Genomic DNA, 27,764 nt, shown 5'->3' on the forward strand with positions numbered 1-27,764 from the left:
GGAGCCCATTGTCGTATTTCTTTAGAAATAAACAATAGACAAATAGAGTCTTTAAACCTTGTGTTGTCTTCGGGTCAAATTGACCCGTTTTCAGTTTTTGTTTTATATCAGAAAATATGGGACGTAGAAATAAGCGCTGAAAATTTGTAGAAGAAAAATTTAACAATTTAAAACGTTGGAAAAAGCAAAAAAAAAAATGTGAAAAAAAGGTGTCAAAAATGTCGTTTTTTTAACTGGAAGACAAACAAGGGTTAAATGATTCAGATGTAAAGTTATTCGCTGTCAAAGTGGTGCCAAAATGAATGGCAGTCAAGTGACAAAGCCCTCTAGAGGCCATCGCAATTATGACAGGAGGAAGTCAGGTGACGTAGTTATAGAGCGACAAAGTCAGCGAAAATACAATCCTTTGTCGTCAAATGTTTAACATTGTTTAACCAGGCAAAGTTTCTGATCAGTTAGTGTTAAGACAAAAATGAACTGCATGCATATGATATGTTTGGCTTTTTTATTTAATGAATGAAAATCCATTTATTCATTAATTCACTCATTAACTTTTTTTATTTCTTGTACAGTAGCTATGTTACTTTATGTTACTTTATACACGTATTGACTTGCACTTCTATCTTTTATTTTACTTACTTACTTTTATTTTTACCTTGAATTTGACTGTGAGCAACTGCAACTAAACAATTTCCCTGAGGGTATCAATATAGTATTCTGATTCTGATTAGAAAGACGTGATTGGATTCAGCCATGACATGATACCAACTAATTTCAATATTGAGCAAATCGATTGATACTCAGCTCTACCTTATTTTTAGCCTGAATTATTTTTTAGTGTCCACTCATATATGAACAATAAAGTAGTCACGCACACCTCTCTCTTCCCTCCTCCTCCTCTCTCTCTCTGGTGTGAAAGTAGATCCAGGCAGTAAAGGGATCCAGATATTGTAATAGCCACTTAGATGGGGTCTACTGTAGCCCACAGCTGCTCCCTGCCTCACGTCTATGCAGCCCCCCTTCCTACTACTGGCCTAGGGCCCTTTCAGCCCGTCCTGCTGCTGCCGGTTGGTCTTCCTCCCTAAGGGCACACAGGGCTGTTAGGCCACCATTAGTCCTGCTAATGGGCCTGACAACTGCGCCACATCCTCAGCATTTAGACCTCCTCTGTCTGAGATATGGATATCGACCACTTCAATGGAAATGGAAAATAGGGGCAGGAGGTGGGAGTTGATTTGATATGTACATATAGGCATGAATGTCATGCACAAAACACACACACACACATACACACATACATACATACGCATACATACATATACAGATGCTAAGTGAGTCATTGAATGGATGGAAACACACATTAATATGCACTCTAAAATCAAAAGTTTGATTCACCAGTAATCTTCTTGTGAGTGAGTGTGTGTGTGTGTGTGTGTGTGTGCGTGTGTGTGTGTGTGTGTATTACATTTAACTGTCTCCTGTCTCCCCGCCAGGCTGCCCCTGCTCTCAGTATCCACTGATGATGTTGATATCCATGTTTAAAATTCAGCTACTATTAACTTCTGAGAAAATATTCCAATCAAAAGGAGCAAAGTGACTGAATGTCTTCTAATTTATACACTGAACTCTGCCGAACAAGACTAATCCTGAGCACACATAAACTACATGTCATCTGCAAATATTTACCTGTGTGATGTATGAAATCTGTGCCTGATATGGGCAATAACCTTTGTGTAAGAATTCAACTTCTCTACATAGGACCTCTACAAAAGAGCTTATTTATAGTCGAGCTAAAACATTTAGTTGTTATAGTTTTTTAAACACGCAAAAACTTCTGTGGGTTAGGGCCAACGCCAAAATCGTCACACAAATTTACCGAATGACAAGAGACTTGGTTGTTTATGACCAAATTACGAACCGGGCTATGTGACCGCACTGTAATCCACGTCATGTCCTGCCTCCTGCAAATTCTAGAGAGGGAGAGAGGTCTACGATCTTTAAGTTATGTTTTACGGTATAGAATTATTATTTTATTTGTTTATTTTAAACTTTATGTTTAAATAAATATACATAAGTAGTTATGTCTCTCGTTGTATTGGTTTGCCCTGCACAAAAATAAAAGGAATTCAACTGAATATTCTAAGGTAATTTTTGGGCAATTTTAACAGCCCTATATCAGGTCTTGTATTGTTTTTAATTAAATATCTGAATTTTGGATTGTTGGCCTGACTAAATAAGAAATATGAAATCATCACTTTGGCCTTTCCGAACGTGCAATTAATCGATCAATCTAAAATAAGTCTGACAGATTAACGATTTACAGGAATTATTGTTAACAGCTTTGATAATGGAATATTATTGAAAATTTAAAGTTGTTAACTAACTGGTTCCAGTTCCCCAAATGTACCATTTTGCTAGTTTTCTAGTTTTAGTTGTGCATGATGTTTTAGAGTGGTGGTTATACAAAACAAGCTGTTTGAATATGTCAGCTTGGTTTTAAGGGAGACTTGATGGCCATTTTCTCTCTTTCATATTTTTACTGTATCTCTCCCTGCACTTTAACAGCAAACCATTATCAAAAGCCTCAGTCTAAACGTCACTAAGACACAGTTGAGAAGAAATCTTCAACAAACAGTTAAATAAGTACAGTTCAATTACAGGTAGAGCTGTGGTAGAGGTAGGTAGCAGATAGCCTTCTATTCCTTAGAATTAAATGTACAATATGTAATTTTCTGCTGCTAGGGTTCTCTCAATCAAAACAATGGATGTAAACACAGACTTTGGATGACGTCGTGAAGATGCAAGGGATTATGGGAGTTGTAGTTTTCATTGTTACTGTACACACCATTGCTGATTAAAGTTGATCTGTTCACGAACGTATCATCTGGTGTATCCTGTGTTTTGACTGAAGTTAGAGTAACTAGAGGGGTCAAAGGGTATATGACACCATTGAGAGGCAACCAAACGTAAAGTCCCGTGTCATCGAAATAAAACTACAGATTTGTCTGGATTTGAACAATGTTGGAAACATTTGGGATAATGTAAGTACACAACTCAACAAAATATATAATATACAGTAGGTATAGTCATCTTTTAGACAATTAAACGCAGAAATATTACATATTGTTCCTTTAAATTGTCTGTAGACTAACTCCTAAAAAAAATATTTACTTTTATTTAGTGTCTGCTTTAATCCATCAGGCCTTCCAACATAAATTTGATAAATGATGAGCAATCATCTGGAGCAAAGTATCTTGGCAGTTATATCTTGCAGCAGAGGACTGGCAGACAAAGACCCTGCATAGTGAGCTTTGCCTGCCCACAACAGGGAAAGCCTCGGAGGACTCTTTTACTTGTGCCTTCCTGTGTCTGTCATATTGTACAAGATGTCCCTTTCAGCAGCCCAGACTCAACATATGACTGTAATACTGAAATATTACTGTGAATCTAGTCTATATCCTTGACACTCCACTTCCGGGATTGCTCCAGTGCCGCAGGAAATTTATTTTTGCCGATTTCCGTTTCCTTCTGCATTTTTTGTGTTGGAATTTTAAACTCTGGTGGATTTATGAGGACTATGGATGACTGCTCCTCAGATCTCTTCATGGTTAATTGAGACTGTCCAATCTCAGTTTTCTCTCATACTTTTCTCTCTCATCTTTACAGCGGCTCCATGTGGAGCTTAGCGCCACCCATCACGATTGTGATTGGTTTAAGAAATGCCAATAAACCAGAGCACGATTTTCTCCCATCCCAGAATGCTGTGTAGACTAGCCAGACCCTCCTCCGCTCCGCAGCGTGTGGATGGTCTGGCAAAGTGAGACTACTGTGAATGTAAAACTGTCAGAAAACAGGTCTGTCACCCACTGCACTTATTTGTACTGCCTTTACAAGTTATTCCAAAACTTTATTGGGACAATATGTTCAGAAATGTTTGTCTACAAAGATGTTGCCATACTGTTTTTTTAATGGGATAGCTATCCCTTCATTATCTCTGGGTATAGCCATTGAGGGCAATGTTACAAATTATTATATAATTAGTATTTGACAAAATAGTCAACTTTTTTAATCTAGCCATAAAAAGTTTCTCACTCGATTTTCATTACATGTGACTATAATATGTAAGCCTATATATTGATATTGCAATATAAAATTACTGTGATAGAGAGGTTTTCATGTTGCCCACTCCTATCTGAAAAGTTGCTGTTTTGTGCAGTAAATCATCTGACTCCACACCTCCATGTTTCATGGCCTTGTGCCTTTTCATACTACTTTCATGAACTCACTCATGGGCCTATACATCCTGGGATTACTTTGGAAGCATACATAAATTGAGATAAAATGTGTTTAAAGGAATACATAAATTAATTCAAAGAATTAAGACTAGCCTAGTGCCAGTATTGGTAACTATGACATATTTCTCAACACTTGCACTTCTGAAATATAAAAAGACATGTGGTCTATGATTTTCTACAGCATTCATACAATAGGCTACAATATGGGGACAAATGAGGTTACTTTTTTTTTTTTTAAGTTCTCACCTGCAGCCTTCGTCTTCGGATGATCCCAGAATCATCCATGGCGGGTGTACGTCTTCACACCTGTCACTGTCTCGTGGGCTACTGATGACGGCGTCGAGAAGAAGCCCCACTCTCGCGTGGCTTTCAGCGAGAGTCAATTTACTACTTAACCGAAATGCTTGGCAGAGTGTCGGCTGCTTATAACATCGTTTCCCAGCGAGAAGCAGGTAACATCTAATTGTCTAATTGATGCTATTATATTCAATTTGGTAAATTATACAATACGAGAAATCTTCTCTCGAGTTACAACCACAAAAATACACTATCAGTTAGCCTATCTCTACCAAAGTATATCAAAGTGCCGCTCCTGTGCTCGACCCCAGCCCACATCCCTTGCTGGCAGAGACTGACAGAGACTACTGACTAGGCTACTCTGTGGTGGGAACTGCTGAATAAGCGAGAGGCTGCACAGTGGGATCAGCGTGCACTGCATGAACTCAAATCCAGCTGAGACACTGAGAAGAAAACCCCCAAACAGCCTATGTCAGACCGAAGCTTATCACACCACATATTAGATAAACCAAACAAGTTTGCAGGCATCTTTCACCCCCTCCAAAACATCAAGTGCGAATCTCAGTTCAAAAACAATCTTTTAAAACTACAGATAGCTCATTGGACCAGGAATAGCCAACAACAATCCATTCAACTACTTTCATCCTTTAAAATGCTTCTATCACAACGATCCTATGTCGGTCTACAATCCGCTACATGTTAGAGGAGTCCACAGGCAGCCAACCCACATTCAAGCACAGTCTATGTGATGAGAAGGGACCAGTGCATGCATGAACACGGACTTCTTTGCAGACCTATTGAACATTATTGCACAACTACAAATCTCGATTACATGTCACATTCACTCAGAGCTTCTGTGCATTGAAAACGGCGAGATCAATGAAAATCTGTAGCGAGTCTATTTGCCCCTCTGTTCAAAGACACACACACATCGGCACTGAAAGCAGGTTGATCATTTCACGTTCTCGTCCTCCTGTAAACAGATTTGTCCGTTTTCCCGTGTTCTCACAGGTACACGATGGGTTCACTCTGTTCTTCTCTGGTGTAACATTGATTTTCTCGCGAAAAATCATCTGTGATCGCTACACAGGCTTCGCTCCATCCTTAGCTCTTACCACCCACTTCCTACTACCAAATGACGTTTAACCCTTTAGCGACCAGATGCTTGCGTCAGCTATGGAAGTGTTTTTTGATGTACAAGTTTTCAAGCCAACATTTCCAAAGAGGCGAATCATGTTTACTCACATTCCAGGTAGGCTACATCAGCCCCCCCCCCCTCAAAGAAAGGCAAGTCTTGAAATAATGACAACATATTTTAAGCTATATAGGTAACAATTAGGCTAGTTGATTAATCGATCGACAGTTAAAAAGAAAATCTGCATCATTCATTTTTTTAAGAAAAAAATAGTGGTGAAAAAGCTACAGGTAACAGCATCTCAAATTGCAGGGATTTGCTGCTTCAGTTTGTCATATCAAACAGCCTCAATGTAATATCTTTGGTTTGGGACTTTTGATCACAGAAGAAATTAAAAGATGTCCCAATTGGGCTCTGTGAATTTGTGATTGGCATTTTTTTTCACTATTATTGATATTTCACAGAACAAACGATTCATCAAAAAAGGCATTGGCAGATTAATTGATAATGAAAATAAATGTTAGTTACAGCGCTAATATGAGATGATTCAAATTTGTTAACTGTACCATTTACATTGTGGTATATATATATATATATATCTTGTGCTAGGCCATTGTGAGCACTGTTGCAAACCAATAAACACTGTTTGATGGCTATATCAATTTCTCTGTGATTTTCAATGTGATCAACTACCTTCATAAATTGTCACATTTTTAATTAACTGGATGAGTCAAAAACCTTCATTCGTGACTGGTTATTTTATTCAGTAACAGTTTTTAATTAATCTGATGAGGTTGATGTTTCTCAATTTATGGATTAGTTGTTTGGTTCACAAAATGTCAGAAAATAATACAGAAAGGGCCATCACAAAATCCCAGAACCCAATAAGATTGACATGATATAAAACAGAGAAATGGCAAATTATCACAAGTTGGAACAGTGAATGGTTGGCTTTTCTTTTCTTTTTTAGCAATCACTTGATTATGAAAATAGTTGCAACTAATTTTTCAAAATCATAATATAAAATTACATAAGGCATACAATGATATAGGATTTTTTCCATATGGTCCTCTCACAGACAAAGTACATCAACAAACAGCAGGTTGAAATTCACATGCAGCACTCTCCATGGGGTTGACAAATGCTGCTAATTTGGCACCCAATCTAACATGAACCCAGTTCCTTTGTAGAATGTTTGCATAAAGAGTTACTTAGTTACTTCAAGGTGCTTAGTCAAAATGTGTTTATGCCCATACACTGTACGTGTGTGTCAGAATTATCAGTCAACACAGCCTGCCGTCATGCTTCTGTTGCTATTCCAATGAAAAATGGCACCAAGGTTTATGCATTATTCAGTATTCACACCTGTCACACATGGGATCCACTGCCACATAACATTTCACAGCTCCTCACCCTTCAGTTACTTGCATCCCTGATCCAAATGTTAATGAATGAACACTGGCATAAAAACCGATTCCCACCATGGTGAAGATCTTGAGTGCTGTTGACATATTCACTGACATTTGCATGTCTTCTACAGGTCTGATATTCATTCAAACTGAACCGTCCCGTCCCCACTGAGTCTGTAGATGTCAATGAAATGAATACATTCCCTGATCAATACTAAAGGAAAAGGCATCACTAAGCGGTAGTAATCACTGAATTTACTGAAACGGGTCAAAGTCCATCACCGTGTTCATACAATGTGGTGGGTTTGTCAGGATAATGTTTCACTGTTTTTTTTAGATAATTTTTTGGGCACTTTAGGCCCCAATTTGACAGGACAGCTGAAGACGTGAAAGGGGAGAGAGAGGGGGAACGACATGCAGCAAAGGGTCGCAGGTCAGAGTTGAACCCGCGGCCGCTGCATCGAGGAGTAAACCAATATATGGGCGCACACTCTACCAACTTAGCTACCCGGGCGCTCATGTTTCACTGTTAACATTCTCACAAGAAAGAAAGCGAGAAAACTGAGTTGGTCAAAGGTGGCTGATGGGACGGATCAGTGTGGAGAGAAAAACACACAAGAGGCCGGGTAGCTGGTCTGGCTCCAGATTTAGGACAGCAGGAGACATGAGGGAGATTTAGTAGCTTTTAGGAGGATGATCTTAATGTTCCCTGTTTCTGTCTGAGCAGAAGGAGCTGGCAAGCTTTAGTCCCTCTCACCCCCAGATCACTCTGGGTTCAACCTCAGCACCCCCACCACCACCACTTTAAGTCTCCCACTCTCAACCACACAAGGAGAACGCACTCATCTAATGGTGTAACAGCAGCTTATGTTTTGTTAAAAAAGAAGACTGCAGTGTTTTTTGTCAATTAATCTTCACATTTATTTTTCTAGAATAATCCATTAATCGCATAATCTATCAAATGTCAAAAAATTTGTAAATGTCCATCACAATTTTACAAAGCCCAATGATTTATTTTGTTAAAGCAACAGTCCAAAACCTGTAGAATTAAATTTATTATCACATATGACCCAATAATAGCAGCAAATGATAGAACAATGATGAACATTTGAGAAGCTGGAAGCGGCAAACATTTCGCATTTATGCTTTGTTTTTGTGTGTTTCTTTTATTTATATTGTTATAGAGGATGATGATTATTATTAATAAATTATAAAATTATTAATAATTCATTTCATGTCTATCGACTAATCAATTAATGACGTTTCAGCTCTATGGCTCAATAAAGTAAAGGTCACAGTAACACTTTTGTACCAATATTAGGCTTTTATTTCCAAAAAACCTTCTAAAAATCTCCTTAACCTCGATTGCCCACGAGTTTTATGGCTTCTGGAATAAAACCAAATTTCTTACAGGCAATCTTAAAAGCATTGCTAGATGGCATAGCTTAAAAAAGTCATGATAAATGATAATATCATTATGGGGAATTTGTTTAGTATCGCATCTAAGCTGTGTGAGAGATCTCTGTTTTGCAAATAATTTTAGAACGGAGGTTAACAACACTGCAGTCAGTTCTTGTCCTTTTGACAAAGGGATGTAGGGATTACTTGACAGTACATACTGTATGTTTCTCAAATGGAATCTGTTTCCACATGAAATCTCAATCATCAAGTATTTACAGGTCTGGACAGTTTCCTCACATAAAGGATTACTCCAGCTATTTAGTATTGCACTTCAATAAATGTAGAGAACTCTCTAAAGACAGATTGAACACTATGGTCAAAATAGAAGCATCAGTGGCCAAGCTATCCTAACTTTTAATATGAATCAATTTCCAAAACCATTGGATCCTTCATTTCCCATTATGCCACTCAATATTGTCTAAAGGGGGACATCCTAAATGCCCACTTCTTTCAAAGCTCCCTCCAGAGCCACAAAGGATATTATGAAACTCTTTTCACAGGCTAAGTAGTGCTCCTCGATATGAATAACCTTTAAATGTATGTGTAAATTCGGTGGAGTGCCCCACACTTGAATGAAGCCATGAATAATTGTTATAAGACTCTGATGTTGTGCTTTCGTGAAATTATCATTTCTTTAAGAGGACGCATTTAAATGTATTAATTAATTAATCTATTAGCGCAACAGTCCACAAATTCTTGCAAGAATCAGATGTTAATCTGGAAATGATTGAGTGAGATTTCAAACGAGTATGCTGAAATTATTTGGAACACTACACTAAAACCATCTATTAGTAATATAATTTGAACGCTTTTTTTAAAAAGTTTCAGTGTCTAATGGCTGTTTACAAAGCTTGTCCACCTGCCTACAGTAATATGTGCAGGAGAACTTCTCAGCAGGAGAACATGGTCAAATGTATACACATTAAACGTAAATCCAATCATATTGGTATTGGCCTTTTTAAAGCTCATACTGATTTAATACTAAAGAAGGCATTAGAATAAACTGGGACCCAGGCTACATGTGCATTGGTGTCAGCAGGTGAATAATGTTTCTGGGGATTGACCCAGTTACCAGCTTGTCTGACGTCTGTAGCACATTTAGCCTATGCTGCTTTTCTTATTAATATTAAATAATTAATGAATGCACATGAATTTTACATATTTTTTTGTTCATTAGGTGCTGTGAGATTTGGGGAGGGGGGAGGAAGCAGCTGTGTAGAAACCTTACGGGGCACAGTTTCACAGTTGCAAGACAAAGACTTTTTCATACTGCTCTGTGCAAAAAGGCTCTCAAAAATGATGTCACCCTTTTTCAAAGGATGCCCCGAGGGAGGTGACAGGGGGTCAGCTCTCGGCAGCCAAAAAGCTTGGCAGGACAGGGATTTGGGAAATGCCTGCAGCTTGTGCAATCCCATTTCCCTTTCTGGTAAACCTGTCTCACAAGAGCGACGTCAGCTCACATCTCTTCATAGACTGCAAGTGCCTCCCCCTGCATTCGTTGACAAATTACAGACATGGTAGATTCGTACGGGATTAAGATCACAGACGACCTCTGTAACTACAATTTACTAGAGATGCCCTGGTAATACTAGTCCCGTGCGAAAAGGGCTATGGAAGACTAAGAAAACCAGAAAATCTTCACATTTCAGACGCAGAAACCGGTGAATGTTTTGCCATTTTAAATTATGATTAATTGGTCATCAAAATTGTTGCATATACATTTTACATTTTCTGGCGACTGACTAATCCAGTGATTCTCAAAGAAAAAAACATCATGCCAAACTACATTGGGAAATCTCAGAATTAAACTAGGCAAGTTGCAAAAAAGTGTCAGGGTAGCAAAGAAGATTTACTAGCATTGTTAAAGTACAGTGTACTAATTGATTAAGCGACTAATTGTTTCAGCTCTACATCATATAATGTGTTGATCATTTTATAAGCAGTCAACCCAGCTAAACACAGGAGCAGGGACAAAACTACATGGACGCATTAGAATATAATTCACTCCAAACGCCCTTGAGGCTGAAGGCTGCGTCTGCTAATTCAGACGTTCCTCATTTATTATTACTGTGTCCCCACAGTGCATTTTAAAATCATCCCTAATAATGAGTCATCAGACACAACACATCTTCACAAAAAGATTATGTGAAGATATTCAATGCAGCTTCCTGATTTTGTCATTTGAAAGAAGCTCCTTCAAATTGAGCGGTGGTGATTTGGCCTTTTTTAAGCTCTGTTTATCTCTGTTACTGTGAACATGCCCATGGGCAACCTACAGCTGACTAGCTGCTGCTAATTGGCATTCAACCTAACATGACCTGACTTTGTAGCTGTATTTGTGATTGTGTTAACGTTTACATTGTTTAGAATCTGTAAGTTTTAATTACCAACTTGATGTTGTGTACATTATGTTTACTTATTTCAGTGATATAATAATAATAAAACAGCATTACATTCAGTACACAAACTCGGTAGCCAAGATTCACACTCCATAAACCCCTGGACTTGCCGAAGCAGATAAAGCACATGTGAAATTAATATTAATGATGACTGTGAGTGCCATTGAGTGCATGCACAATACCAAGGCCCTGAAATCATTGTGCTTTCCTTCCTTTTAGAAGTCAAAATGTCTGCTGTGAAAAATCTCTATATTGTACCATAACTACTACATAACTATTCATTTTCTGCCTTCCTAAGTATAGTATTTAGGCAATTACAGCTAAGGCATCAACAATTTACCTATGTTCAATTACCTATTTGTCAACAGCTCCTAATTCCTTTATCCCCAAACTCCCCCTATTGTTATCATAATTTATCCATTCACTCTCATCCATTAACTCTCCTTATACTGCAAATCTGCTCCCTTAAAACATCTCCTTTTCAGGCACCCGGATAGCTCAGTTGGTAGAGCGGGCGCCCATGTATAGAGGTTTACTCCTCGACGCAGCAGGCCCGGGTTCGACTCCGACCTTTCATTCCCCCTCTCTCTCCCCTTTCATGTCTTCTGCTGTCCTATTTAAAGGCTGAAAATGCCCAAAAAACAAAAACAAAAAACACCTAATTTCTCCTCCTCTCAGCTCCCATCTACTCCTCATTTCTAACCCTGTCTGTGCAGAAGTGGGTCAAAGACTACAGCTGTGCTAAAAGCCGAGTCTGGGAAGAGGAGCTTCTCTAAATAAAACACCATACGATCAGCGGTCTCGGGGGTGCCTCATCATACATACATAAACCCAACAAAGATGGAGGGAAGAGGGGAAGGAGTTCAAGATGCAGAGATAATGTATGTATATGCAGCTTGATCGGTTAAGTGGGTTTCTGTCCTCGTTATCTCTGTAAAGCTATTTCTGCTTGCATGCATTATATATTTATTTTACATCAACGCTTTTAATCAAAATGTTTCAATGGAAGCACTCTCAAGAGTTTGTCACATTAGTCATAGTGAGGGTTTCCATATGATCTGACCAGTTAGGTATTGATCTGTATGAAACTTAAGAGCATAAAGTATGTACTGTGCATTCTGTTCTCAGGTCAACATTCTGTTGCTATAGCAACACCTACTGGCACAGCTCTACAGCTAGCAGTTTAACTGACAGTTACATCCACCATTTTGTCAAACCTGTGGCCAAGCAAATATTAACTGGCATCTTGTATCTACTCCTCAAATTCCCTTCTTGGAGCATTATTTGTTGGTACTATATTTTTTATTATAGCTTTTTTGTTTAGCCATTATATTAGCTGTGTAAGGCTAATGTGTTGCTAATGCAACATTTTTTGTCATGGGTTATGTATTTTACTCTTTTAACTTGTATTCATGTGTATGTTTACGAGATAGATCACTGTGTTGTAAGTCCTATGGGAACTTCTTTTGCTGGTGATACTGTTTTTTTTCTGGCATGAGGAATAATCAAACTAATTTCACAGTCAGTCCACACTTTTGCTAATCCACCAGCAGGGTGACATTTGAAGAATTACTTTATTAATCCCCGGGGGGTTTGGTAAACACATTCATGGTTGATCCCCTGATTTATTTATCTAGCGCCATCATCAAGATTTAATTGGTCCAATACTTTGGAATAGTTTAACAGTACGGCTTTCTCCAATGAGCATTACAGCCTCACAGAGCCATTAGCATGGCTGCAGACTCTTTGTCTTGTTACAATACCTTTGGTCTCAGTACTCTTGTTTATGGTATTTTTGATATGTAATCACTAACAATCAGAGAATTTGTTGTCCAATACTGTTTTCACAGTCTCACAATTGCTTCCAGTAAAAAAATTACAAAGACCAACACTGGCTCCAACCTTAATTGGAAGTGTTTAGCTTGCGGTACAGGTGTACACCTACACAAATAGTGAAGGCAGAAGACTGAATGTACAAAATATCATCAAAGCAGTGCACATTCTCAAGTTAAGTCACTAGGGTGTCTATGTGAAGTTTTAAGTAAATCATAGTGTGGTCTAATTGTACAAAATGTTTGTCACATTTGGGGTAAGACATTGACTTTTATGTAAGTATATTTTGCTGGCATTGTTCTGGACCTCATTTTTGAACCTTTGCCCTAGCGAACGACAAATGTTTGCTCCAGTAAAACATGCAGGTCGCATGTTTTGTACTAAAATGAATCGGAAGAAACACAAGCATCAATTGGCAGCAACCATACAGTCTATGGCAGCAACACAAGAAAGATATAATACAGTGAAATTGTGGTGATTACCTTCACAGCTGCAGTACAGATCCAGTTGCTTTCACACCCGTTTTCATACGGCATGATCAGCACCTTTTATATATTCTTGGCTATGTTGCATTGTATGATTTGACTGTCTTTTTTTGTTTTGTTCAAGTTAATATGAGCTTGTTCAAGTGCAACCCAAAATTCTTCTACTTACATACTGAAATTTTCATATGGCTATAAAATAGATCAGTTTTCATGTTGAGGCAATAGGGCCACCATGTGGAAAATATCTGCTATTCCAATTAAAATGAACGACTTATGTTGAGAAAAATTCCAGGGCAACTAAGGGAGCTTGACCGAGATAATTGAATCTGACGGCCAGGCACAACAAAGTCTGTGGAGACCAGGGAAATGCTGCTGATCCACAGATAAGAAGCTTTAGATCGGATTGCACCAGAAGCCGTGGGAATATACATGTAGTAAAACATAAACACATAACACATCATTATAAAAGTGATGACTTATGAGGAAATGGCTGAATGATCTTTAAATTTGTACCCAGGACAATTTCATGTTAAAGAATCACTGACGACACCAGCATGTAATGCCTAGCGAACATTTCTGCTGTTTAATGAAGAAATCCTCAAAGGTCACTTACACAGATGACATTTACAAATTACATTTTGCCATCGGAAACATTTTATAAGACAGCAGATTGTCTTTGATTTTCTACTGAACAGGAACATAATCAGCGACATTATCTTGACTTTTTTTGGTCTCATAAAAACAATTAATTTTGAATGGAAACTTTTTAATCGCTTTAACAAAATAAAATCCATATTGCTGACTTTTTCTGCAAAATCCATGGTTATCTGTAATTGCTGTAAGCTAATCACTTTTGTATTTCTAACCTATATTATTGATATCAGTATTAGTCCTGATATCACTTTACTGTGCAATTACTGCCTGAACACCCTGTTGTCAGTCTAAAAGCTAATATATTTGTGCCGTTTTGCTTGCCTAACAAGTCAAATAAGAAAACATGGCCAATTTGTACACACTACTCAGAGAGTACAGACAGGCCTTAAAGGAAGAAAAAAAAGTTATATGAGAACACATAACTCCAATATGCCACTAAAGTGTTTTTGTGTACTTTTTTTTGGACTCATAGTTGAAGCCTCTCACACTACCAAGACAGTATCGCCGTCACACATTCATTCATGAAAGCTGTCTCTGTCAGGAGTGGAAAAGAACCGGCGCAATCCATTTAGCACAATTAAAGGGACGCCATGAAAAGAAACTGGGACTGTGTGTAACAACCTCGGGGATTAGATACCTGCTGACCCCCTGTGACCAGGTTCACAGTGAGGAGGAGCTGTCCTTGGTGCTGAAATATGCGTACAAGCTATAGCTGACAGTACAAGTTGACGGTTTTTTTTCAGTGGATAGATGGAAATGTTGATGGAAAGGTTCTTTTGCCAGTAACACAGCACTTTCCAATACATATGATTTGCTAGTTTCAAAGAATTGAACACATAGCTGTCACAGATAATACAAATATTATAGATAAAATGTAAAGCCGTGGATTAAATATAGTTGAAGCATATGATGGTTTGTGATTTTTTTTAATAAAGATTATTTTTTATAATAATTGCTTAATTGTTTAACTTTAGGCTATAAAATGTCAGAAAATAATGAAAATCACCCATCCCAAATTCCCAGTGTCTTGAGTCAGAAAATGTTTAGCATTTTTGCATTGTAAACGGTTTAGAAGATTAATCCATTCAATTAGATAACAGATTAATTTGCAGAGACTGAACATATATATATATATATATATATATATATATATATATATATATATATATATATATATATATATATATAACTTTAAAAAATCTGCAAGGAGAATAAAGATGTGGGCTAAAGATTTTGGATAAAATTGTCTAATGCTGTTGGCTAAATGAGGATTTTATTGTATAGTTGTCCCATATGGTTTCTTACCCAGATGTACTCTTCTTCACTGCGAATCAGACTGGATCATTAATTGATCTTCTTTTCTCAGGGAAGGAGCAGTACTTGTTCAGGAAAGTACAGGAGTCGTAGAAAACTGACTCATTCTGGCAGCTCTTCTTGCATCAATTACAGCCCGTAATTAATGGAAAAACAAACCAGCTGCCAAAAATGAGCAACTTCTGCTTCTCCTCCCGAGTACCTTGGTCCTTATTGTCTGCTAAGACAGGGCTATTTCATTTGGTTCACAAAACTGCTTTTTGTAAACATGCTTTGCTTTGAAAGATATTTAATATTTTTATTTAGCAAAATGTATAGAGAGCTTATTTTCGATTGTGATGAATATGAAAAGAAACATTTGCAGCATGGAAACTAACGAGGCGTGTGGAAATGACCATGAATGACATGACTGTGTACCTCTCGCCTGTCTTAGTGTCATCATTGTTCATGCCCTTTCCTAATTATGTTTACACATAGTTATTCACTGCAAGCTTCTATCTCATAAAAAAATCCATTAATCAAGGAAGGAAGGCAGGGTGATCTAATAGAATTAAAGTAGACAGTCTTATGCTGAAAGATCGTCACCTTGATCCTCCGCAAGGCATGGGCTAACTAGTTTTAATCCCATTGACGCAGCAGTAGACCGGGTGACTTAGAGGGATTAGATGAGGAGCCTGGGGAGGTTATAAATGGACGTAAATCATCAAGAAAGCACTCGGAAGGAACACAACAGATGACGTGTTGGTCAGGACACAAAGATCCAGACACCTGCGGAGACTGAAGCAGACCAAACATCCAACCTCCCGAGACGAGCTCGTGGACTTTGCCTTCAGCATCCGTACGTCCAAGCAACATCTATAACCATGGAGAATGTGGGCCAGACGGTGAACGCCACAGCAGCCTTCAACAGAGAAACCTTTCCCAGGAAAGGCCTGAGATCAACCTTCAGAGGAGCGTCATCTCATTTTGTGGGGAGCTCGATTATGATCCTGTCCTCGTTTGCGATCTCCACTTTAGCTATGAACTGTGGGAAGAGGATCCAAGACTCTAGACACAAATCCAAGTAGTGACAGATGGACATGCCTTTATTTTTTTTCAACTTTTTGTTAGGCTCGGCAAGTCAATGAAGTATTTATTTTTCTGATGATATGGACACCCCTTCTTAACCAGCTGCCTTTTGTGTTCCCGTAGCAAAACGTGATGCTGTATATGAACTTGTGTATGTGTGAAGCCTGCAGTCAGATGAGGATGAAGCACTCTGCGGATGGGAGTCGGATCAACAGGATAGCTGGATAACTTAGCAAACATCTCAAGATCTATGCAACGCCAAATGTGTTTTGTTCGGTTAATACAGATTACACTGCGGTATTTAAAGAGGGGAACAGTATGCAGTAATACCATTTAACCTATCGATCTATTAGCTTCCTGTTAACCTCAGACTTGTGGTGGGTAGCCTCAACACGCAAGATGTAAAACTGAAGAGTATAGAACATAGAGATTTTAGTTCAAAATGTTATTAAAGTTATTAAACATAATGTTAGGTTATGAAACATAATGCAAGCTAAAATTAGGTTAACGGTTCTTTATTAGTCATTTGCACAACAATAACAAGTAGAATAAAAACAAACCTGTATGTATTACGAGAAAAGCAAAAATTTCAAGTTTTCCTTCATGGCTGAGTTTTAAACCTCAAAATGTTTTGGTGCCGACAACATCAAGGGTTGAAAACTATGAAAGCTGGCATTGAAAGTTTACTCAGAATATTACTCTTAAATGATGCTTTGATTAGATTTCTGATTTGAATCATAATTTAAGACTATATGTTATTTAGCCAAAGCTTAAATCTTGTATGGTAAGTTTGTTAAATGAAAAAAAAAATTCATGTTCATATTCCTCATTTTGGTATATGCACCAAAACTCTGTCCTGGGTATCATCCGATACATAGATAATAAGCCATGATCCTTATGCAGTACTGTAGCCTAAATAATGTGATATACATGATGAGTGACTATGATTTCAGTGTATGTGGAACAAGCTGTGCTGAGTGGTTTTCACTCTGCGGTTGTCATATTGTGGTGGATATGTAGCATTTGTCTATGTCAACCATCAGAACGTGGTTGTGCTAGAACCCACAATGGTTCATGTTGAACATGCCTATCAAACCTCTGGTGCATTTTGTTATATTGCCACCAGAGGGCAGTATTAGCATTAAAGATTGCATCTAAATCTAAACGATGCCTTTTTCCTTTTTTTGAAAGTATGGTGTAGAATTTTAAAACAAAAGGCTCTTGTGAAGCAAAACATGAGTTTTAAACATTATTTAATGTATAAAAAATAGGTACAAAAAGGACAAATAAAGAAAGATCTTGATTTACGTATGCATTGGTGATACAAACATAAAATGTCTGCAATGTTTCATCAAAGTCCACATCCGTGCCGAAGACTCGCTGTTTGAGCTACATATGAAAATCTCACAGAGCTTATAATTTCCTGTACGTGTGTGTCCTCTACTGTGTTGTCTTCAGAGTCTGTCGAGGCTCTTCAGCCTCCGCTCAGTAAAGAAGCGGTGTGTCGGGTTTTGGTCGTTACCTCCAGCTGATGAACTGAAGTAGGCCAACATGGACCGGTTGTTCTGCCGCTGGGCCGCCTTCTCCCCATCCTCGTCATCATCATCCCTGAGGACAGAGTTGACAAAACAAGACTGATTTTTACACTGTGGTTAGGTCTTCTTCTGAACACAAAAGGATTTGCACAGACATTACACATGACCTGGAAATCTCACACACACACACACACACACACACACACACACACACACACACACACACACACACACACACACACACACACACACACACACACACACACACACACACACACACACACACACACACACACACACACACACACACACACACACACACACACACACACACACACACACACACACACACACCCCTCTGCTTTTAAACATCCAATGCATTTGGTCAAAATCAAGTTTGAAGGCTCTTTACCAGTGGACAGTCACACCCTTGTTGTCAATCAGGGTTTGGGCAGTGCTCCAACTAAATCGAACAAACTGAGGGAAACCAAACACTGGGTCCAGGTACTTGAGCAACCACGCTTTAGTCTTGGGGTCTGAAAATGTAGAGGACATTTTTTTTTCATGCAGTTTCTAAATGCATTTATAACAATCTTAGTCTTGTTTAGGTAACATTAACAATGACACAGAATTTAAAAAAATAAATGCCTGTTAATAGGTTATTTGGGTAAGTGCACCCAAATGCTGATTTTATTAAATATATTAAAAGGTGCCCTGCCATACAAAACCGTTTTTACTTGCATTTTTTGAAATATGTTAGGTCCATATGTGTTTGTGTTAGGTTGTGAATGTGAAAATGAACTGCTACCTCCTTTGTCAGCTCTAGCCACTGAAAAGAAATAAGCCGAGAAATCAGGCCAATTACAAAAGCTGGTCAGTCTGACATCATGTTGCCTGAGCTCATTACTATTCATTAGCTCACCCAGCTGGGCTGGGTAAAGGATTCTGACAGCAATGCTCTCATTGGCTAGCTGTTAGCCAATCAGATTCAAACAGCTTAGCATGTTGAATATTAATGAGAACTGGCAGAAATCAAGCTGAGTCTTCCTGTAGGCTTTCTATACCACGCTAGAATGGCTTGAAACAAGGTAAATTTTAAATGTTACAGAATCCATGGATGAACTTCAGACATTACCACAAAGTAATGAAATATGTGTGGCAGGGCACCTTTAAGTATTTCTAAAACATGGATGTCATTATGGAAGGATTATAATAGCCATTAACGGTTTCTGTTACCATTGGGGTATCCTGAGCCGTAGTCTACATCCACCTCTCCCAGGTCCTCAGCAAAGTTCCAGCCCTTTACAACACGGTCCCTGGCCACCTGACATCAGCACATAGCATCAGAAAAACTATTTAACTAAAGCTTAAAATGTGTACATGGAGCATTTAGGTAGCAGCAATTGTTAGCTCTATGATCCTGAATTAACGACCACTGAAGTAACCAGGACATCAATGCAAGATGTCATGACAACTATGAACCGAGATCCAGGTGGCTGGTGGTCACTAACCTTCGCACAGATACTGGCTGCACTGACGACAGGGAAGAGGGAGTCGGCCTTTGGCCTCACAGTCACCTTTATACCTGGGAACAGCTTTGAAAGTTTCTCCTCATACTTCTCTGCTGGGCCAACTGTGTCCACAAATACCTTCAGAAAATCAGGTAGGTTGAGGAGAGCAGGCCAAGTAAGACAGGAAAGAGAAAAGAAAAAAGATGATTGAGTCTAATGTTGAATTAGTTGATGTATTTTAGTTGCACTGTGCAGCACATGAATAGCACACAATTCACAGACACAATCCAACAAAAGCATTAGGTGTGCACCTTTATATTCACATGAATGACTTGTTTTCATACCTCTGTGAGCTGTACTCCACTGTCCAAGGCATACTGTATTAGACCAATTGCTGTATCATGTGAAAGAGCGTTCAGGTTGTACTTTGTCCTAATAAAAGCAGACATATGGGTGAGTGTGAATATAAACACAGTTTTAAAAAAACAAAAACAGTCTGTGTGCATAGTACTGTATGTGCCCCGTACCTCTGTAACATGCTGGTAGAGATGGTGTTTGGTGAGAGAATCTGCAGAGCCCAGCCTAAATAACTTTTGGCTTCATCCAGTTTTTGGAAAAGATTCTCTCTTTCTGCCTCTGATAGAGTCTTTGAATCTGATAAGGGAATGACAAAATGCATCAAAACATGTTTGGCCTAATATACTTATTTATTGAATAAAGTATTTTTATTACCTGAACAAAGAAAAAGACTAACTTCACATTTTTATCATTAAGATAGCAGTGAGCATGAGTTTAAAGCATCACGCTGAGAAAGACTGCAACATCCTTGCACAGATCTAGGCCAACAGGATTACCTGCCACTTTTGATTCCTTCAGCTCCTGCTTTTTGGAAACTGGACAGAAACATATTCCATACACCATGGGCCCTGGATCACAAAACATAAAACACTGTAAATATGGGATGGGAAGCACATGCCACACAATGCAGTGATACAATACAACACAATCAGTAACTCCATGATATGTAATGGATGAATCCAACAGAAGATGTGAGGATGCAGTCTTAAATTAAAACACTGTGAGTTTCAGTTTACGGAAAAACTAGCTAACTAACAGCATACCCAGCACAGGCCCCCTGCCGGCCTCGTCAATGCCCAAACAGCAGTCCTCAGTCCTGCAGATATCAGGGATCTGAGAGGACAGTTGGCAGCTGACCGAGTTGTCTGTTTCAAAGGGACTGAGGTCCATGACGGCTGGCTGAAAGAGAACACTAATTAAATACTTATCATGTTCAAGTCTCAACGTTACTCAACGTACAACTCCTGTACAACAATGCACCGTGTTAGCTACACAAATTTCGAACACACATATCTGTTAGCTCCAGCTTTTGTAACGTAAACGTTACTGTATTATGTTGCTTACGAGCTCAAACGTTAACGTTAGCTGACTGCTAGTCTCGTTGCTAACTACTCAGACTGACATTTTTACCAGAACAACAAGCTCTTTAAACGAGTAGTTTAGGCTCTTGGGATAAAACATTAAAGCAGCATATATCACAATATCCGAACAACGCAAATTCTTAACTATTTAGACGGCGGGGGCACCTTTCACAATCTTCGTGTTGTGATTCTGTCTTCTGCAGAAACTTGGCGCCCCTGGAATGACGTCACACGCTTCTTCCTCTTCTTCTCCTGTACATTTGTTGGTGCATTACCGCCACCAGTTGGTCAGGAGTACCAATTCTCACACGTAAAGCTTTGGTAAAAGTCATGCAAAACAGTAAAAGTACATAGCCTACCGGTAAAGTGTTTTCATCAAAATATAGGCTACTTAAAGTCAAAGTATTGATTGTACATAATATCGCTTTTTATAGTTGTTTGTTGTATATATTATATTATGTAATAGCTGTTAGTGATGCATTAACATGTAAACAACATGTTAGTCTACAGCTGGATGTTGATTAGATAAATCTAAAACATTTTAAAAGACAACCCTTTGTTTTTTATGTTAAATCTTAATCTACAAAGTAACAAGTAGCTGTCAAAAGATAGTAAAAAATAATTGTGGATTAATAATTCAATCTGAAATGTAGAGTAGGCTAGTTGAAGTAGCCTAAAGTAAGATGAAGTACTCAAATATAATTTTACTTAAATCTACAGTGATTGTGTAAATCAACAGCCAGATTGATTATTATTATCATTATTATTATATATATTTTATATATTTTTTGTATTGTATTTATTCATCAGAGACAGATAGTATTAAAACCTTAACGATCTTGTCAGGAAGTTGGCAGCCAAATAACAAAGTTATTATCCAAAGTTAGACTTAATTTTGGCGAGGCAAAAACTGCATCTCAAATTAATCTTCAGGTTTCCAGCTTTCAGATGATGCAAACCTATTCTATGTGGCACATACTGTTGACCTTTTTTCTACCCCTGAAAACCCACTGTCCCTGGTGTATTTTGGGTGCATTTTGCATCCTTGTTAACTTCTACAGTTGAAATTTCCCCAGATTAAAAACCTTAAGAACTGTTATATATTCCCACATGACAATTAGGGGTGTAATCACAAGTTTTATCACAATACGATATTATATTGATTCTTTGGACAACGTTACAACAATATATGTTGATATCTTTAAGTCTGTCATGATTCGATTTCGACTCAATTCAATTCAGGAGTCTGCGATCAATATGAGAGGATACATAAGCCAATTTAACACAGCTACATTTATATCAAATCAAAAAAAGCAACTGAAATATGATTTGACAATTTTATTACAATTTAAACAAACTATTGTTTTTAATAAAAAGAATAAATATAATGTTGGATTCTAAAATAAAGGGGCCTCCTAGAGATGTTATGTATCGGTATTTTCACTTTTGCATCGATAATATTGGATCGTGCATCACTGAATCGATATATCAATCCAGATCGATGTATCATTATACCCCTAATGACCCCTAATGACATGATGGGGATTAGTAGTAATCATACATAAATGTTCCATTCTCTAATATTTCCTTTCTTACTGTTTTATCTGTTTTATGCAATTCAATGTTTGTTTCTGTTTTTTGAGAAGCGGCAGGCCTGAGGCCTAAAGCTGGAACCGCGTTTGATATTTGTTTTCTGATTAGTTTCAGCTCCAACACCATTTTTTCTTTCTGTGCTCACAACACGATTCTATCAGTGTCTGTGAATCAACTTATTAGTTGAATCAATCCAAGTGTACTGAGTGCAACCATTTTTTTATTTATCAACCTAGTGTAGCTTAATTTATAGTGAAAATGAACAGTTTTTCATTGGTTTGGACTGCTCTGTGAATAACCTTTCCTTTTCTACTAAAATGAATTGCAGCTCTCTCTCGGATATTTATTTTTCCAAAAGACCACCACGTCTAACATCATCTTTGTTTTACATCTCCCTCACATTCAAACCCACAACAATGAACTTGACACTCTGATTTCCGATGCCCGCTGAATGGGTTTAAACAGCAGCTAAGTGTGGAGGCAGGGAGGGAGCCTCAGGTGGAGAGGAGAGGGTAGAGTGAAAGGAAAGCCATGTACAAAAGTCCAAGTGTACGCTGGTTACTGAGCTGAAATTGGCCTTGCCTCTGGCTCTTTACACCCACCCCTTCGCTCTCTTTCTGTCCCTCTCCCTCGCTGAATGGCTCTCTTTGTCTTTCTCAGTAACACGCAGTCCCCAGCCGATTAAATGTGGGGAATTAGTAGTCAATTTTAGCCTACCACACACACAAACACACTAAACAGCTTAGGTTGGTGGGGCACTGATTGTGTTGTTATTACAGTTTACACGTCAGCAGCGTGGTGTTGATTAATTCTTTTTCACCATTCACTTATTGCTCTTTGTTATCTTATAGCCATCGATGCTGCATAAATAACGCTCTTACACAGGATTTTTTTTTTTTTATAAATAAATTCATTTAATAGATGACAACAATAAAATTTCAACATTGCTTTTCTTGTATGGAAGCAAAATACTTAAGTGAATATAGCAAACACTTTACAAAACTATCCAGAATTATACAAAATGGAAGAAGCAAAGGTGTGACACACAATGCATTATTACTTACATAAAAATAATAACTACATGGTAAGAGGGTCAGTATAAAATGATAACGTATGCATCACATAATAAAGGTGAAGCCTGTGGTAATGACCATTATTCACATTGCTGAAGAGGAAGAGGGCTATTTGACCACAATGTAGGAAAAAAAACCTGTAGAGACGAAAACATGCTTTTGGTCTACAGGCAGTGCAGAGCGGGCGTACATGTGATTCTAATCCTTAAGTAGGACCCAAAGCTGGCCAATTATCTAAAGAGATTTGGTTGAGACTTTGTACTTATAGATTTTAACTCCGTTATTGGAAAAATCAGATGCAAATCAGCAAAATGTTAGGCACTTAAAAAGCAAAAAGGAAGAAGACACAGAGGTTTACTGCTCTACATTTTTGAAAACCTTCGTCATTATTTGATAAGGTATTCAGTGTCGTATTTCTCCTTTGCTATTGGCACAAAATGAATAGAGTTGAGGTATGTGTCCAAGACTACGTGTTAGGCTGAAATACATCTTTAAGAGCTCTCTTTCCCTCTCTTTCTCCTATTTTCCCCTTAAATGCTTAATTCTTCAGTTCAGTGAAGTCAATGTAATTACAGAACAGAAATACAGAGTGTGCTATCTACAAAGAAAAAAAGGTTGCAACTTTCCTTTTCTGGCCACGAAAAAAAACAACCCCAGGGAACATCTTATTGAAACAAAACATGCTTTTCCCAAAGCAGTGGTGCAGATGTAGGCTATTAGTGTAATGTCAAATCAGTCACAATAAAGTTACACCCGAGGATATCAACAATGACAATAAACTTACTACTCATATAAAATAACACAATAACATCAAAAAAACATCTGCTTTAGTTTGGTTAATAAAATCTGATTATGTCAGTCTGAACCTGTCGTGTCTAGGTCAAATCAGAGTCACTCATCAATGCAACATCTGTTCACTCTCAGTATCTCACTCGTCTAACTCTTGTATACAAACTTGCTGTACATCCCAACTTATAAATTTATGATGGCACACATTTGTTAAGGTTTATTTAATTTTTGATTGGCAGTTGATCCATTCATTTTTCACACTTTATATTGTGCGAGTCTGTGGCTGTTTTTAACTGTGTAAGGCCCCTTGGATGCATCTTGCATTATATTGGCTAAAAAAGTAAAAACCTCTAATATAACATCAATATGGCACGGGCGCACACACACACACACACACACACATACACAATCACACGCTTACATACTTGCACACCCACAGACACACAGATCCACTCACACACTTCCCATATATTCCCTCTGCTCAGCTGGTCTCCCTCAAGGTCTCAAGGTCTTGTGAGTGTGGTGTAAACAGGCTGCTCCCAGTGCGTGGGGCTGTGAGAGGGTGCCACGCTGGAGGGGTCTCCTATGGTAGTGTACAGAGGCCTCTGTGTAGGGCCCATGTAGGAGAAGGCTGAGTACAGCCCCGGGGCCTGGCTGGAGTGGGCATAGTACGCCCCGGGGGCCTGGTGCTCTGCGTACTCGAACTGAGCCCTAGAGGCCAGCGAGGGGAAAGCAGAGCCATAATGAGGGAGGCTGAGCGGGGTGTAGGTGACATGGGTGCCTGACGAGGGAGAGGATGAGGCCTCTGCGTAGTGGCTCCCAGCCACAGACTCACTCTTGATCTGGGCCTTGGAGGGGTCGGAGGAAGACGGAGAGGCTTGAGGCTGCTGCTGTTGTTTGGAGAGCCACGCGGAGTGCCCGCTGGCAGCAGCCAGGGCGTAGGCGTATGACGAGGCAGAAGATCCAGCTGCAGGGGCCCCGGTTCCACTCTGCGGGTGGCCGTTTGGAGGAAGGTATTGGTCGAACTCATTTACGTCAAACGGCTCAATGTTGGACATCACCTCGTGGCTGATCTCGCCGATGTCCATGGTGCCAAAGTCGATGTGGGGTTTAGCACTCGATGATGACGGACCACCGGATGCTCCTTCAGCTCCCACCCCGAGGGATCCCCTGGACCCCCCTGATCCTCCGGACGCTCCTGCTCCCCCTTCCCTCTTGGCATCTGACAGTTTCCCAGACTGGAGCTCTGTCTTTGGGGTGGTGGGGGGCGTGGGTGGGCTGTGACCCTGACCTAGAGGAAAGACAAGAAGGGACAACATGGTCAAATGGACTGAAGTGTTACTTTTTTATTTAGATCAAATTGTTTGTTTTTTTTATATTCCCCTTTTTTGACCAAATATATCTTGAAATGTCAAAATGGAAATTATGATTATTGCGTCCAGACTCCTACCAGCAGGATGGTGGTGGTGATGGTGGTGGTGGTGCAGGTCACCCAGGGGAGAACCAGCCCCGCCATTGTGCTCCAGATGAAGGGTCTTGTAGTGTGACTGGGAGTGGCTGGCCTCCCCTTCCCCCTGGCTGTCAGACTCACTAGCAGTAGCTAGTTTACCGTTTTTGCGTCTTCGGGGCTGGTACTTGTACTCCGGGTAGTCCTTCTTGTGCTGTTTTCTCAGCCTCTCCGCCTCCTCGATGAATGGCCTCTTGTCGCTCTCGTTCAGCAGCCTGGGGGGAGAGAAACAAGGACTGATTTTAGTCTTACAGACCTTTTGAATTAATGTGAAAGTATTTGCTTAGAATATGTCTGAAAATAATAAAACGAATTCAATCCCGTGCGCAGAGGATAAGGAGGGTAAAACTCGCCAGATATGATAGTATTTAGTAGGCTACACATTATACAGTATAGGCTACATTAAATTAAAGGGACACAACAACAAAAACACCAAGTTGATTTCGGTGTTTTCTTTCTTTACAATCACCAGCTTGATCTTATAATTTGCCCACGTTTTACATTCATGTTTAACATCTACGCATCCACTTATCCTTTACGCACAGGCGACACAAGAAATGTGCCACTGTATGGCCACACTGTTCTTTTCTGGAACAATCACCCCATACAAACCTCCACAGTTTGCCCAGGGTCTTGCTGAGCTCCGCGTTGTGCAGGTGAGGGTACTGGTCGGCCAGTTTCCTCCTCGCCGCTTGCGCCCACACCATGAAAGCGTTCATGGGCCTCTTGACGTGGGGCTTAGCTTTGTTTCCATTGTTGACGCGCACCGGCATAGGCACAAGTGTCCAGTCATATCCGTCCAGCACCTGACTGACCGCCTCCCTGATGCCGATCGGGAAGCGATCGTCCTCCATCTCCGATTTGGCTGTATCGCCTCCATCCTCCTCGCTACCATCCGCGACACAGAGCGAGGTCAGCTGCTGCGGCGGCCCGGTCAGAGGTGAGTCCTGGCGGGGTGGCGCTCCGGGTTGAGTCGGTGACAGTGAGTGACCATCGTCTGACCCTCCGGGACTCAGTTCCGCCTCGGACAGGCTGTGCTCCTCTCCGGACATATTTTTTTTTTTACTTTCAACTAATGGCAAGACAACCCGCGAATGCAGAATTAGTTTTAGAGAGAGTTCAAACGATTCAATGTAATTGATTCGTTAAATTGAATAAGATGTCTGATGTCTACGAAGATCCCAGTTATTGCTGACTCTTCTCGGGCAAAGCCATACTGCTGCGTAAAGGTGTCCAAATCCTTTCCTTCGTCGGCTGGAAATCCGTTTCAGCAAAAGCGGTTAGCCTACACCTATAAACCATATGAAGTATAATAGAAACAGTTAAGTAATTCACTCATTAATCCACAAATGGTGATCATTTTTTGGCCTAGGCCTAATTTTAGTTGTACTTCAAACTAAACAGGTAAAGAGAGTTAGCGGAGCCAATAATAATGGCCTAATAATGATAATCCTATTTGGACGAAAAAACCGCATCCATACAGATTTTTTCTTTTTTTAATCAAAGCCAAATTAACGCTAAACGTCTTCCGATAAATAAATACAACTGGCACAAACATGGCACTGATATGAAATATATTTCCTTTTATCACAAAAAAATTGTTTAAAAAAATTACATAACTTACCAATTTAGATGTCCAGTGGTTCAACATGGGAGTGTGTGTGGATGACTGTAGAGCCGATGAATGGCTGCTCTGTGTGGCAACACCGGAGCTTAAAGAGCGCCTTGTGAGGAGGACTGGGAGAAAAAAAAAAGTGATTGAAAGTGGAAAACATTCCCAGAGAGGCAGCATTCCAGCACACCGCCAGCCCCGCCCCCCAGCACCTCGCCGCACTCTGATTGGTCCCTTAATTATCCCGCTGATCTGTGATTGGACGGGAGCAATACACTGTTAATGCACGTCTGTCCATCACTGCAACATTTCCAACAGAGAAGAGGTGAGATTTTTACATCGGAGTGGCTTAAAT

At 39.4% G+C, this 27,764-nt stretch overlaps 3 protein-coding genes across 6 annotated transcripts in view; all 3 read right to left on the reverse strand.

Annotated features, from left to right (window-relative positions):
• LOC120561855 (microtubule-associated serine/threonine-protein kinase 1-like) overlaps positions 1-5,726 on the reverse strand; it is a 75,042-nt gene extending 69,316 nt beyond the window's left edge. For both annotated transcript variants that reach the window (XM_039805180.1, XM_039805171.1), the window contains exon 1: positions 4,542-5,726. In XM_039805180.1, coding sequence (XP_039661114.1) covers positions 4,542-4,580 — 39 coding nt within the window. In that variant the 5' untranslated portion in view covers positions 4,581-5,726. The remainder of the gene's footprint in view (positions 1-4,541) is intronic.
• Positions 5,727-17,586: 11,860 nt separating this feature from the next.
• On the reverse strand, positions 17,587-21,112 carry rnaseh2a (ribonuclease H2, subunit A). Of its 3 annotated transcripts, none has more exons than XM_039805276.1 (9): positions 21,001-21,112; positions 20,518-20,653; positions 20,251-20,322; positions 19,924-20,050; positions 19,741-19,828; positions 19,397-19,534; positions 19,122-19,209; positions 18,298-18,421; positions 17,587-17,958 (listed from the first exon to the last, which is right to left on the reverse strand). In XM_039805276.1, exons 2-9 carry the CDS (start codon positions 20,642-20,644, stop codon positions 17,805-17,807), a joined length of 918 nt encoding a protein of 305 aa, XP_039661210.1. In that variant the 5' UTR covers positions 20,645-20,653; positions 21,001-21,112; the 3' UTR covers positions 17,587-17,804. The 3 variants fall into 3 exon arrangements, with proteins under 3 accessions (XP_039661210.1, XP_039661216.1, XP_039661202.1); XM_039805282.1 differs by having other exon boundaries at positions 20,981-21,088; XM_039805268.1 differs by lacking the exon at positions 21,001-21,112 and adding an exon at positions 20,885-20,967.
• A 2,230-nt stretch (positions 21,113-23,342) lies between these two features.
• LOC120561906 (transcription factor Sox-10-like) lies at positions 23,343-27,534 on the reverse strand. The gene is made up of 4 exons (XM_039805245.1): positions 27,422-27,534; positions 26,410-27,088; positions 25,741-26,012; positions 23,343-25,581 (listed from the first exon to the last, which is right to left on the reverse strand). The coding sequence occupies exons 2-4, from the start codon at positions 26,847-26,849 to the stop codon at positions 24,794-24,796; spliced, it is 1,500 nt and encodes a 499-aa protein (XP_039661179.1). The 5' UTR covers positions 26,850-27,088; positions 27,422-27,534; the 3' UTR covers positions 23,343-24,793.
• Positions 27,535-27,764: the final 230 nt, after the last annotated feature.

This window comes from Perca fluviatilis, chromosome 1 (assembly GCF_010015445.1).
Source record: "Perca fluviatilis chromosome 1, GENO_Pfluv_1.0, whole genome shotgun sequence".
Lineage (NCBI taxonomy): Eukaryota > Metazoa > Chordata > Actinopteri > Perciformes > Percidae > Perca > Perca fluviatilis.